This window comes from Leguminivora glycinivorella, chromosome 1, assembly GCF_023078275.1.
Source record: "Leguminivora glycinivorella isolate SPB_JAAS2020 chromosome 1, LegGlyc_1.1, whole genome shotgun sequence".
Classification (NCBI taxonomy): Eukaryota; Metazoa; Arthropoda; class Insecta; order Lepidoptera; family Tortricidae; genus Leguminivora; species Leguminivora glycinivorella.
The window spans coordinates 28,019,256-28,034,103 of record NC_062971.1 but is presented as its reverse complement, the minus strand read 5'-3'; the positions used below and the strand labels follow the sequence as shown (position 1 = coordinate 28,034,103).

The 14,848-nt window shown below is 39.4% G+C and overlaps 1 protein-coding gene across 1 annotated transcript in view; it reads left to right on the top strand.

Annotated features, from left to right (window-relative positions):
- Positions 1-14,848, top strand: part of LOC125226201 (acyl-CoA Delta-9 desaturase) — a 56,571-nt gene that overhangs the window by 25,535 nt on the left and 16,188 nt on the right. The window contains exons 3-4 of the mRNA XM_048130123.1: positions 6,519-6,631; positions 9,644-9,806. Coding sequence (XP_047986080.1) covers positions 6,519-6,631; positions 9,644-9,806 — 276 coding nt within the window. The remainder of the gene's footprint in view (positions 1-6,518; positions 6,632-9,643; positions 9,807-14,848) is intronic.

The window sequence follows — 14,848 nt, the reverse complement described above, 5'->3', positions numbered from 1 at the left end:
TTATAAAAGACAATACATGTAAGTAATGGTTCCCCTGACAGTTTTCCTCATTAGTTTCGGGTGCCCCCATGCCATTCCACTTAAGAGGAAAGCCGGTTATCCATACAAACATATTCTTCATTTCCTCCCTGGATATTAAGATTATGGAATACCTTTTTATACTATTAGTATTAACAACGTATCTACGTTTAACTTTGATTTTTATGTAATAATAATTAGGGCAATATAACCTTTTCTTCTCGTCGACTTTAATCTGTCAATGGACACCACAGACTAAACTATAAGTGCTGACTTTTCAGTGTAGGATAGTCTTTGACGCTTAGTCAACTACAATATTTAATTACAGTTCACTTTAGTTAACTGTAATAATTTCAAAACTAGAACTTCATACAATTTCTATATTAATTTGCGATACCTGGCATTTTTAGGGTTCCGTACCTCAAAGAGGAAAAACGGAACCCTTATAGGATCACTCGCGTGTCTGTCTGTCCCTCTGTCACAGCCGATTTCTCCGAAACTACTGGACCGATTTACTTGAAATTTGGCACACGTATGTAAACCTGTGGCCCAAAGACGGACATGTAATTTAATTAAATTAAATTTAATCACAGGGGTCACTTTTGGGGGGTAAAATTGAAAATTAAAAATCAAAGATATTAAAACTATATTGTGTTACATATCAAATGAAAGAGCATTTTATCAGCATCTGAAATATATTTTTTTTATATTTTTTGTTTTTGTAATTTAGAAGTAATTTAAGAAAATAAGCAAAAAATGACCATTCCCCCCCCCCTTATCTCCGAAAGTACTTAGCGTAAAATTTTCAAAAAAATACACGAGATAGCCCTCTCCATGTAGATTACAGGAAAACCTATTAGAAATCTGCAGTCAAGCGTAAGTCGAACTTAAGAGAAAAAAACTCAGATTGCGAATTTCACTCACTGCCGCTGCAAGTAGTTACTAAACGTCTTAAAATTGTGTAAGCGAGTTGGACAGGTATAAAGAAATTCATTTCTGTCTTTTTCTTTTTAGAACTTGTTCAATGTTTTTTCATTTGTACAAAATGACTTAAGTTCGTACTAAAAAGGAGGCGCTTAAGACCGTTTATAAATTGACTGAGCAAAATTTTATTCAAATCGGTCCAAAAAAAGGTGTCTGTTGACGAAAATATAGAATTTGTGCCACCGAAAGCCCAAATCTGAAGTCCATTTTGCTCTATCTCTTATCGTTTCCGAGATATATACGTAAAGTCTTGAAAGTGCGAAACGTTAACTTTGCCATCATAGTCGTTCAGGCGCTCATGAGTTCTTTGTATGGAAAAGTCGAAAACCGACTCGCACTTGACCAATGTTCATAGAACGTTGTGGTTTTTTTTATTAGCAAAAATGACTTAAGCGCCTTCAGAAGTGCAGGTGCTTAAGACCGTTTGTAAGTTAAAGTTAGCTGTGATGGCTCAACGAAGAAAGAAGATTTCAATATCCTACTTATACATATTTCATTAATTTAACTATACAGTTTTTATTACTCAAGCCAAGCGTTACGTTAGCTATTGCTATTGAAAGGAAAACTTGTGTATAAAGCTTGAAACAAATTATGGGACGCGTCTTACGGACGCGGCTGACGACCGCGACTGATAAGCCGATGGCTTGCGTGGGCGACGGTCGCGCGACGACGATGTGACGCATACGAAATCAAACCTTATCGATATGGAAGTAGACGATGCGATGAGACCTGACGGCGACGGTCGCGCGACCGTCGCCCACGCAAGACATATATAGCCTACAGCAGTTGTAGTTGTATGCATACCTAGCTCACGCACACAGACGCGTCCACTGGCGCCGCGCCGGTGGCCGCGTGCGCTCTCTGCAAATTCTATGCACAGCGCAGAATATGCAGAAACCACATGGTGGTCTGTGGCAGAAACTCAATAGACATTTTTAGGGTTTTTAAAATAAGTACGTAAATAGGTACGTGAAGTAACATGATAAATTAAAAATTAAACAATTTCTTTCGTTTTGCCATATATCAATAATTACTTATCTACATTAAATTAATTAATCCGTATAAGTACATTACATTTTTACAATTAAGTGTATGAATTATACTTTTTATCGTACGGTCAGCTACATAAATATCTATACACCTGTATTCATTCAATTTTGAACCTTCTTCTTCAGTAATAAGTTTCGATATGTAAAGAAATTGAAGGACGATACACAGGCGGGCGGAGACACCGTGCGCCGCTGCGGGCGGGTGGGAGGGAGGACTGGGAGGAGGGGTGTCGAATTGTCGATGGACGAATTGGACGATGTCACGCGGGATTCGCCGCGCGAACTCATCAAGCTAGGAACATACTACGCGGACGTCCGTCGTAAATCGACCGCGGACGGGAATCTGGACAATGAAATTACACATAACCGTGCAAACTATCGGTCGACGGACGTGGACGTGGCCTTGAGCGCATGGACGTCCGATCGAAATCTGGCTCGCTGGATGTTTTGTTCCGTGCACACTGATCGGTCGCGGTCGCGGTCGCGGTCGATTTACGACGGACGTCCGTGTAGTATGCTCCTAGCTTCATTCGCGCGGTCGGCTCCCTTCGCTGCCTGCACACGTTCGCTGCTCTCGTACGATTTGATATTATACAGGTTGCCCGGTAATTAATGGACAACCTTTTAACCACCAAGAGGGCACCTTATACTGGTCCAGAAAATCTATGGGATATGGGTTAAATTGTGGTGTAGGCGAGAGGCTGGCAACCTGTCACTGCAACGCCATAGTTTCGTTTTCTTTTAACCCCTTATTTGCCAAGAGTGGCACCTTATACTGGTCCAGAAAATCGACTTTAAGGTTTCACAATTTTTAAAATTTTAATACCTACTACCTAAAATTTTAAAAAGTGTGAAAATCTCGAAAACCAGGCGACTTTACTAAACCTTAATGTCGATTTTCTGTAAGGTGCCCTCTTGGTGGTTAAAAGGTTGTCCATTAATTACCGGGCAGGTACACCCGGTATATTTGTCAAGCAATTTCTGTCGTAAGAAAGCGCGACTCATTCGCACAGTCGGCTCACTTCTCTCGTTGTCGTACAATCTGACATTATTCATCTACCTTTTATCGCTTGGCTTTAGTTCGCATATACAAGAGTACCTACAGGTACTACAAGGTCCAAGGCAAAATACAACAATAGATAATGTATTTACTAAATAATATTTATTTAGTAATTTCCCGCTAGAAACTTGCGTTATACTATTCTGTATACTTTTTAGCTACCATAACCAAATTTGGATTAGATTAAAAAAACCTTTAAGTAAAACTTAGAACCTTTCAGATTGTTTTACTCACCCTTTCTGATGTTTACCTTACTTACTTACCCCATTATTCATAAACGTACACTAAAGTTATCAAGCCGATAAATTTCGTTTGTCCCTTTCCGACGTATTGGTGTGATAGAAAGGGACAAACGAACTTTATCGGCTGGATACTTTAGTGTACGTTTATGAATAAGGGTGTTAAAATTTTTAGCTACGGAATTTTACATAATACACCTACTTTAAAATAAAACAAAGACCTATATAACTTCGTAAAGACCGATAAAGTCTAAGAAAAAAACGTACCCCAAAACCATACAGAAAAAGGTACGGTGAGCTAGATGGCGATACACCTTTGGGGTACTCTCGGCTAGATGGCGCTTATATTAATATTTGACATTTTAAAACATATCAAGCTAAGAATATGGGCCAAATTGTCAAAACTGAGGTTCAAAAGTTTTAAGCTTGTGTCGAGAGATGGCACTCTATGCACTGTGATTACACATTTTACTTTGACAGTCATTCTCTATAATACTCGATCCTCTTTGAAATAAAATAAAAAATGTTGAATTTGGTTAACATTATAAAATACCTCACGCAAGCTGGGCTAATTAGTTCGCGAATTCGTCGAGAGGTGGCGCTACACTTTTTTTTCTTTTTTATCTATCGCTTTATCGACCAATCAACGACCTGAGACAATTATTTTATTATTACAAACAATTGGTTGCCATCAGGAAATTCGATGTTGATACAAGAGTGAACGATGCTATTAAAATTAACTTTAACTTGAATGATGATAGTGTTCATCCATTGATGATGAAAATGACTCCTAGAACAAGTATTGTTTACAATAGTGATAATAATTAAGTTTTTCACTCTCGTACCGTACCGTCCTATTAGGCCTCTCAGCAAGCTTCGTGGCCTAAACAACTCGACTGAAAAGCTTTGTATTATATCACGATTGTATAAAATATACTTACATTGTTTAAAGTGGCTTTAACTTTTATAATAAAGAAAATCAAACGTAAGTACATATAACTCTGGTCTGGGGAATACGCATCTACTTATATTAAAATATTTTTCATCACATTTGCTGTTTAAAGGTATCATTACGTCTACGTGTACTGAAGCATAATGTACTATTTTATTCCCAAGGGAATAATAGATTTAGTTTTAAAAATTAATACAATCCGTACAATACTTCAGGCAAAGGATGTTTCAATCTGCCAAGGATTTTTCTTGCACAACAAAAAATTGACTATTAAGCTATAAAATATATTATACGGTAAGAAAAATGCATTTTATTTATGTTTTACAATAATTTCAGTGTGTTTTGCATTAATTTCGTAAAATTTGACTCAGATAAATTGTTATAATTTACAATCAGACAATTACTCTCTACTCACGCTTGACCGCGGGCGTACGCGAGGCACCCACCGTTGCCTAGCAACGGAGAGTACAACATAAAAATAAGTACAATTTTAGTTCAATTATTATGATTTATATGCTTTTATGAACGTTGCATTTAATTTATATGCAGTATTTTCGTGTTCGTTTTCGTTCAAAAAGTGTTTGTTACCAAAAACAATGGATTTAATATGAATAATCTGATGTAGATCAAGATACACTACTGGTCGCAAGTCGCAACGCCGCCGGTTGAAGGTTTTGCCTTATGACTGTTTCCTCTGTATTTTTCTCTCAAATGTGATGAAAAACATTGTGTGTAACTCGGGGAGTATGAATATTACTAACTTACTCTCGTTAGTAATATTCAACTTCCTCCCCTTGTTGCACAATGTACTATTTATTAACATCCGGGGGGAAAGGCAAGCCCTGTAAAGTTTGTATGAAAGGCGTTTTCGCGCGGCCTGTCCTTTTTTCGTCTTAATTACAAGAGCCTCGTCATTGTGAGAGGTACAATAGCCGACCTAGCTGAAGTGACCATCGTTGACGTTACGTGACAAACAGAACGCAGTCTGGCTCTGTCCCGCCAGGGTTCATAGCCCAATGCACAAACGCTTAAGGGGCTGACAACACCCAATTCCGCAAAATTGATGTTACTTGCGCAGTTTTTTAAGACAAATTATTAGTTTTAGTGAGGCAAGTAAATTATATGTTATTATTCATTATATTTCAACGCACATAGCCATACTCGATACACGATTTAATTAAATCGGCTCGATAGAAATAATTGCAAACATTGGTCTCGAGACTCTCGAGTTCGTCATTAAACGGTTATATGTCGTTCAATTATTCACTTTAGTTGTCTTTAATTAATATTAGGTACAATAATAAAAATATACATATATCTAAAACACTAACGAAATATTTTGCACAAATAATGCATCTTTCTGTTTTATTTTAATATTTTTTCGTACTTTTCGTACCTAGCCGCCCTCTTTTAGTGACATCGCGCTCGTTGTCTAACGTTGTGACGTTAGCTAATTCTTGGTACCTACCTATAAAGTATAAGTAGATACGGTGTTACTAAGCATATGCTGTTGTGCCCATTGCAATGTTTATGCAGGTACTCCTCAGCCACAGCGACGCGAGAGTAGTGTTTAGAGTTATTGTAAATAATATAATAGCAGATACATTGTGCAACGTTGGGCGGAAGTTTAATATATTGCAAACGAGCGTAAGTGTGCAATATTTTTAGGGTTTTGATTACGGGACTTGTTAGTGTGCCGTTTTCGGTACGGATCAAAAGAAACCCAAACAAAAGGGACCTTTAGAACTGCTGATTTAACCATGGCGAGCGAAAACCAACGATTAAACGTATACCGGCCTAGCCGAAATGACAATCGTTGACGCTAGGGTGCTAGACGCCGATAAAACCACAGTCTAGCTCTGTCGCGCCAACGGAAGAGCGATAGAGACGATAGCTAGCTACAATAACGATATTATCGTACGCGTTTCTTGCATTTGGCTAAGTATGTAGGATTGTAGGTACCCAAGCCGCCGTAAAAAAAAACATTAGCGAAGTGAAAAAGTTGGGAACTTTGTACAATCAATCGTTCACGCAGTTCTCGCTGCGTGGCGTATCGTGGGTAGTTAATTAGTTATCTCTCATCGTCGCTATTCCGAATTGGTGCTAACAGAGACAGTTGCGTACCCCTCGCCATGAAGCCTCAACTGTTTTATTTATTGTAGGTACTATTCGCCATAGTCTATGGATCATAAATTAAGAAAGTGTTTTCGTTTCAGATGGCAGATTGTGTGGAGAAACGTTCTGGCGTTTGTATACCTGCACGTTGGCCTAATCTACGGTTTCTATCTCATTTTCACCGGCAGAGTCAAGCTATGGACGCCTGTCTTTGGTAAGATTTGTGTAAGATATATTTTGTAAATGAGTTTGGTGTTTTTTGCCGTCTGTATGTATCATTCTTATTAGGTCATGTTTACGTTTAGAATAAAATTTGCATCAGCGAAGCTGTACATAAAAATCTATGCTAACTTACAAATAGACAGTGTGCACGATTTATGTAGGCAGTGTAGGCACGGTATACCTCTTAACACTCATGTTATGTTTACCTACTTTTCGTTTAAAATATAGTTCTGTAGGAATTATTCATTATTAAATATTTTCCAGTTGTTAATCAAAATCTTGTGTTTAATAACTGTACCTACCGTTAATCTAGCCCTGGCTTGGAGCTATCTGAAACCATTCTGGGAATCTGCTAGCAAACTTAATATTATAACTTGACGACAATCATAAAGTTGATGAAGGTAATGTACCCACTCAAGTCATTGTGGTAGTTTGAAAACTTAGATTAAGTCCAATTACGTCTCGCGTGTTATTTGTTTCACCCAAATTTGTGTGGATGGGAAACTGTACCGTTAGTTTGGTCGTCATTTTAGGCCGAAGTTTTTAAACATCCGTTAGACTGGTCTGTTCCTCGTGTTTGCCTGCGTGGAAGTCGTTAAATTCTCATAAGAAGTATGAGAATCTCTACCATGACCTTTAGATGTTTTTGAATATGTAACTCGATATCGTGAATGTCACGAAAAATGTACGTAATATTTGGTTCTAAATTTTTTATTAAGATATACGAAAAACACGTACGGAACCATCAAAATATATGTACTTATGGTCGTCTAGATGGCGCTACGCTGCACCATTGGTTGATCTCGGCTAGATGGCGTTATATTACGAGTAATATTTGATTATTTTAACACATACCTATCTAGTTAAGAATATGGGCAAAATAGTCAAAACTGTTCAAAAGTTTTAAACCTGTGTCGAAGAATGGCATATGCAATGTGACCACAAAGTTTTCTTTGAATTCTCTATCCCTTTACACCCGAGCTGATACGATCGATCGTGAGGTTGTTAGCGGGTTGTTAACATAATATATAATTGTCAATTTTAACATATGTCATTAAAATTCAAAATTTATTTAGCAAACCTCTAGTTCTTGGGTTGGAAAGGGCTATATACCTACTCGATTTTTTCTACTTTGATTTTAAATCATATTAGCAAAGACCTATGTAACTCCGTATAGACAGATAAAGTCTAAGAAAAAAACGTAGGTACCTCAGTACCATACAGAAAAAGGTACGGTGGCCTAGATAGCATTACACCTTTGGGGTACGCTCAGCTAGATGGCGCTAATATTAATATAATATTTGACATTTTAAAACATATCAAGCTAAGAATATGGGCCAAATTGTCAAAACTGAGGTTCAAAAGTTTTAAGCCTGTGTCAAGAGATGGCAGTCTATGCACTGTGATTACACATTTTACTTCGACAGTAACTCTCTATAATGTCGTCCTCTTTGAATTTTTGAATTGAGGGCGATTTTTGAATCTCGCATACGGGATTTTGTCACTAAAATACCGGTTGAAAACGGTGACTTGCCTATTATTTTCAGCGACAATTTTCTGAATTCGAACGCGTGAGACTCAAAAATCGGCCCGTAGGTAACAGTTTGGAGGGCTGGAGCGCTGTTCACTTTCTCTATGCAATTAAGTTCATTAGTATAACTTATTCCAAATCGTCAAACGTCAGTTAAGTTCTATTTGCGTTAAGAAAGGTTTCAATCAGATTAAAGGTATTTCAATTTAGAATACTGTTAATAATGTTAGTGTAATGTTAAGTAGGTATTTTATAACCGATTATTTTTAGTGAGAACTTTTAAGGGGGTAAATTAGATGTATGTTTACGTATACCCACTCGAATGTTATGTTTTGTGTACAATTGTTTTTTTTATTGCAGATACAAACAGGAATAAATGTACATTTCAAATAAAGAAAATAAAATAAAGTACAAATAATAGTCGTTTTTAGGAATCTAAAACAGTCACTAATACTAATTTCAGTTCTACAAGTAATATATTTCGGATGTACCTACATTTTAGAGCCGCAATTGCAGGTTAATTAGGTACATTTAAAGATTCCAACATAACATGAAACTATTTTACTAGTTTTTATATTGACTGGACGCGCCAAAAACATAGAGATTAATTTGGTACAGATAATTTTATTATACGCAATATAATCCGGTACAAAGCCGCTTGAAAAGCTTTCGTACAGTAATCCGATGCAAATTGATTGATTAAATTACGTTTGACTATGTTATGGTTTCATTTTTTTTACGTCTAGTATTATCCTCTGGTGTGATTACTTTATTAAAAATAGTACATTATGATACAAGCGCGTAAAAAAGGAAGTTCGAAACGAGTGGCGATAAATTAAAACACGACCGAAGGGAGTGTTTTAAATCGACACGAGTTACGAATTTCCTTTTTGCACGTGTATCGTACGACGTTTTTTAGTACAGTATGGCCCTCCAAAGTTTCGACCTGACATGAAATGACACACTTCTCGCACTAGTGCGTAAAAAAAAGACCAATATGTACTAAAAATGTGTTTCACTCGGTGGTCAAATTTGTTTAATCTTGGTGCCTTAAAACCCTCGCAACTATCGATTAAACGACTTTGCTCCCTTGTAAAACAATAGTAAGTAAGGTAAAGTGGGGCAAGATTGAAGGGTTTTCCTTGCGGGATAAGATGGAAAGCCGCCCGTGGTGCTTCATTATACGGAACATATTTCATCTTACCCCTCAAGAAAAGCCCTTCAATCTTTCCCCACCTTACCTTACCTGAATGAATTCATTGATAAATTCGTCATGCAATTTTGCAGCTGATAGTACATTACGATACAAGGTAATCCATAACTCGTGTAGATTTAAAACACTCCCTTCAGTCGTGTTTCAATTTATCGCCACTCGTTTCGAACTTCCTCTTTTCCGCACTTGTATCGAAATGTACTTTTTTTTTCATTAAACTCTTCCGTTTAATTACGTAGTTTAATTTTAATTTGTTACAGCGGTAATATTCACGCTCCTGTCGGCCATAGGTGTAACGGTGGGCGCGCACCGACTATGGGCGCACCGCGCGTACAAGGCGCGCTGGCCGATGCGCCTGATCCTCGCCCTGCTGCAGACCATGGCATTCCAGAACCACATCTACGAGTGGGTCCGCGACCACAGGTGAGATATGCGTAGCCTTGTTACTGTTCCGCTCCTGTCGGCCATGGGTGTGACGGTGGGCGCGCACCGCGCGTACAAGGCGCACTGGCCGATGCGCCTGATCCTCGCCCTGCTGCAGGCTATGGCCTTCCAGAACCACATCTACGAGTGGTTCCGTGACCACAGGTGAGATATGCGTAGCCTTGTTACTGTTCACGCTCCTGTCCGCCATGGCTGTGACGGTGGGAGCGCACCGCGCGTATACAAGGCGCGCTGGCCGATGCGCCTGAACCTGGCCCTGCTGCAAACCATGGCCTTCAGAACCACATCTACGAGTGGGTCCGGGACCACAGGTGAGATATTTATAGCCCTAGTTGCTTGACGCCCCAGGAGTACAAAGGTCTCAACCTTTAGTCTTAGCAACTAGGTCATGAATGTTATGATGCCGTGAAATAATGACACCTAAGTCACAGTATAATAAAGAGTACTATCGTACAGTATGGCCAGTCCCGCTCCCCGCTGAAAGTGCCGCCCACCCCCTCTCGGTTACCTCATAGTTACCTATCGACCTGTCATATTTCACTCATACAAGCATAGTACGCATTCACCTACACGACCTTAGACTGTGTGCTAGGAACGCACCGCTTTTATCACCTATTCTCCTTATACTGACCATTTGTTCGGCGACTTTTAAAAATAACTTGTATTTTGATTTTTATCACCCTTGAAAGCTTTTTCTAAGAGGTAATGTATTGCGAATTCTGTTAAGTCTAAAGTGTGACAGACAACGTCAATGACAACAATAATGGCGTACATTTAATATATTTTGTATGAAAAATTAAAAATTTGACTTCATAATTTTTAAAAGTCACTGAACAAATGTTGATCAGTATAAGGAGAATAGTACAGTCTGAGGTGTGCCTAAGTTCATAGAATGATAATCATATTGCTCGATTTAAATCTCTTTAACCGTATTGGTACATAAAATTAATAGTAAGGCTAAGGCAATTCATGTATATTATTTCGACTGAACATTTTTGTTTGATGTGCCTTGGTGGAAAATTTCAATGCAATTGGTTGATGAGTACACATGATGCACGCTATTGGTCGCATAGGCTGCACGTTTAGCTTACATTTGTGCACAACAAACTCAATGACGCCACTGCTCGGGAACCATTTTTAGTGCCCGTACCTTTGTCACGTCATGTCATGTCATGTCAATGTTGAGACCAAAGTCATTTTGCCATGAGAGTGACGCTAGAAACGCACCAACTACTCAGCACAGCGCGGATTAGCCACGCTAGCCAAGAGCGAGATAGTCTGAGGATTTTTTTAAAGCTTTTTACTCCAATTTTTACATTTAGGTACATTTCAAATAGATTTGATCTCTGGCCCACTGAACTAAAAATTTCATTTCCATAAAAAATGGGAAAAATTTTCTCGATGTGTGGCTTTTCTAGCCGGATTTTTTAAAAGTTGAGCAATTTTTTAGGGTTCCGTAGTCAACTAGAAACCCTTATAGTTTCGCCATGTCCGTTCGTCCGTCCGTTCGTCCGCGGATAATCTCAGTGACCGTTAGTACTAGAAAGTTGAAATTTGGTAACAATATGTAAATCAATCACGCCGACAAAGTGGTAAAATAAAAATGGGGAAAAAATGTTTTATTAGGGTATCCCCCTACACGTAAAATGGAGAGTGATTTTTTTTTTCATTTCAACCCTAACATGTGGTAGGTTTATTGTTTGTTGGATATGTATTTAAATATGAATAGGGGTTCACTAAAATCATTTTTTGATATTGTTTATATTTTCGGAGATAATCGCTCCAAAAGTAAAAAAAAAATGTGTCCCCCCCCCCCCCCTCTTACTGAATATGAACCATAAGTTTAAAAAATATGTAAATACCGGCCAAGAGCGTGTCGGGCCACGCTCGGTGTAGGGTTCCGTAGTTTCCCGTATGTATCTCAAAAACTACTAAACCTATCAAGTTCAAAACAATTTTCCTAGAAAGTCTTTATAAAGTTCTACTCTTGTGATTTTTTTCATATTTTTTAAACATATGGTTCAAAAGTTGGAGGGGGGACACACTTTTCTTTCCTTAAGGAGCGATTATTTCCGAAAATATTAATATTATCAAAAAACGATTAAAGTAAACCCCAATTCATTTTTAAATACCTATCCAACAATATATCACACATTGGGGCTGAAATGAAAAAAAAATCAGTCCCCACTTTACATGTAGGGGGGGGTACTCTAAGAAAACATTTTTTTCCACTTTTTATTTTACCACTTTGTCGGCGTGATTGATATGTTACCAAATTTCAGCTTTCTAGTGCTAACGGTCACTGAGATTATCCGCGGACGGACGGACGGACGGACAGACATGACGAAACTATAGTTGACTACGGAACGCTAAAAATCACTAAAGTAGAACTTTATAAAGACTCTAGGAAAATCATTTTGAACTTGATAGGTTGAACAGTTTTTGAAAAAAATATGGGAAACTACGGAACCCTATACACTGAGCTTAACCCGACACGCTCGGCCATGGCCGGTTTTAAAGTTTTAATAGTGTGGAGCTTCTGCATCTGCCTCATAACAAAGTTTAGCTTAACTTGGTTCTCGTTTAGGTAGTTGTATTGCTTCGGATCTCGTTTTACTTCTTCTGCGACTTGATCTAACCATTTATAATATGGCATTACAAATTAGAGCACGTGTCACAGTTAACTCTAATAATGATGGACCGAGTGATATGCAAGTTGCGGAAACTTTCCAAAAAAATCTTAGTTTTCTTGAAAAATTCACGAAACTTTCACGAAAAATAAAGGAAATTTAAATTTATGAAATGGAAAGTTTCCGTCCATATAATTGTCCATACAAAGTATGGAATGTTTCCGAAGTTTTCCTATGTGAAAATTTCAGAATTTTGGAAACTTTCCGTCGGCACATCAGTAGATGGACCTGCCGGCCTAGCCGAAATGACAATCGTTGACGATAGACGCCGATCGAAACGCAGTCTGGCTCTGTCGCGCCAATACCGAAGAGCGATAGAAATAGCTAGCTACAATAACAATAATATCGTTAGCGTTTCTGCATTTGGCTTCGTACTCTAAGCCCACTAACTAGAACGTGCGCTATAAACTTGCGCATTTTGTAAAATTTCTAAAAACAGGTTTGACAATTTTTCAATTTGCTATTTTACTAAATAGCAACACATAAGTAATAGAATCTCAAATGGGATTGGGCAGGACACGTTTGCCGTATGCCGGATGACCGGTGGGCAAAAACAGCCACCCGTTGGTTACCACAAATTACAAGGCCAAGAGGTAGACCACGTCAGAAATGGCGGGACGAACTCGATGCCTTTGTGACACACTGGTGGGAGACTTCCGAGAATAGGGATACGTGGAAGAGTAAGAGGGAGGCCTTTGCCCAGCAATGGGACAATGTGGGCTAGTAATAATAATAATAAGGGGGCCACTGGTTTTACCAGTGCAATCAGTCAACGCAGGGCAGCTTGTGGCGAGCTGACGGGGGAACAGCGACCCCACGGACCCCGAGTGCTCCTGGGGAGTTCTGTTACCCGTAAGGCGGGTGGGTGGGACAGCCCTCTACCTCTGGCTTGCCTTTGGCCGTCCAGAGTGGAGTCGTTAGAGGGGACCTATGCTCCAGGGGTGGAAGTGAAAATGTGCATAAGACGCGAGTTGGTACAGTGGCTTAACGGATCACTGGGATCTGGAAAGCGCAGTCTCACCTCTCGACAACCTTTCAGCCACTCTTCACAGTGTTGCTCTGTTGTCGCACCGTGCGTGCGGCCGTTTTGCAGGGCCCACTCAACGAGTTGGCGAGTCACCGCCTGTCTTTTACAATCCTGAGACTAGTTGTCATGGCAGGTGTCCGATAGTCTCCCCATAGACCATTATCCAGTCCATCCAACTTGCACAACAGTAGCCTATGACCTTAGTTCCCATCGCAGCACAAAAGTGCTGCACTGAAATAGTCTTTACACCTGGCGGGGACCATCTCCGGATGTATCATATTGTGCGCTCGGGGATGGTATCCGCCACGTGTATCCCTTGCCTTTAGATTAAAGTGTCTAAAAGGGCCTCTGTGATGTTGGCTTCGGCCCCACACATGCCTCCCAAAAGTCCGGGACCCCATGGTCCCGAGATATGGTAAGACATACAAATAATAATAATAATAGCCTTGAGCCATCTTGGATGTCGCTTTTTGTGGGGGCCCATCTTGTGGGGACGAGTCACCGTCTGCCGGAAATAAAATTGGATACCGTTTTATTAGGCAGGCGTCCGGTTTTTTATCCATAGCCCAGTATTTAGTCCATCACTTTCATCAAAATAGACCAGTTCATTTTAGATTCCATTAACTCTCAAATAGTCCTTACACCCTGGCGGATGTTGCCTCTGCGTGTGTCCCATGATACGGGCAAGGGCAACATCCGCTCGGTGTACCCCTTACATTTCATTAAAGTGTCGAAAGGGCCTCTACGCGTTGGCTTCGGCCCCGCGAAAGGTCCGGAACACCATTGTTCCGTGATGGGCATCTCAGCCCCGGAACGGTCAAAGACATACAAAGTTCATCTGACACCGAAAACGAAATTAAACAAGTTCCAGAAATTTCCAAAATCAAAATGAGTGACAAAGTAACTCTATCTGTTTTGACCAAATTCATCAAACCCTATAACGGGGATCGCGAATCACTTCCGGCGTTTTTAACAAATTGCGAAAACGCCATAAGCCTAGCCAGTACAGAACAACAGAATGTATTATGTAAATATATTGTGTCACAATTAGAAGGCAAAGCTCAACTAGCGTGTTGCCTAAAACCTTCACATCATGGGCCGAAATAAAATCCTTTCTTAAAACTACATTTGGTGAAAAGAAACATTCCATACATTTACTTTTAGAACTTCAAAAATGTAAGCAACTTATTACTGAATCAGTCACAGATTATTTCGCTGCGCGTCGAGTCATGTTTAACTAGAATTTTAGCCGATATTCAATACTCTTGTCAAGATGCAAAACAACTGCCGGGTCGCATAGCCGC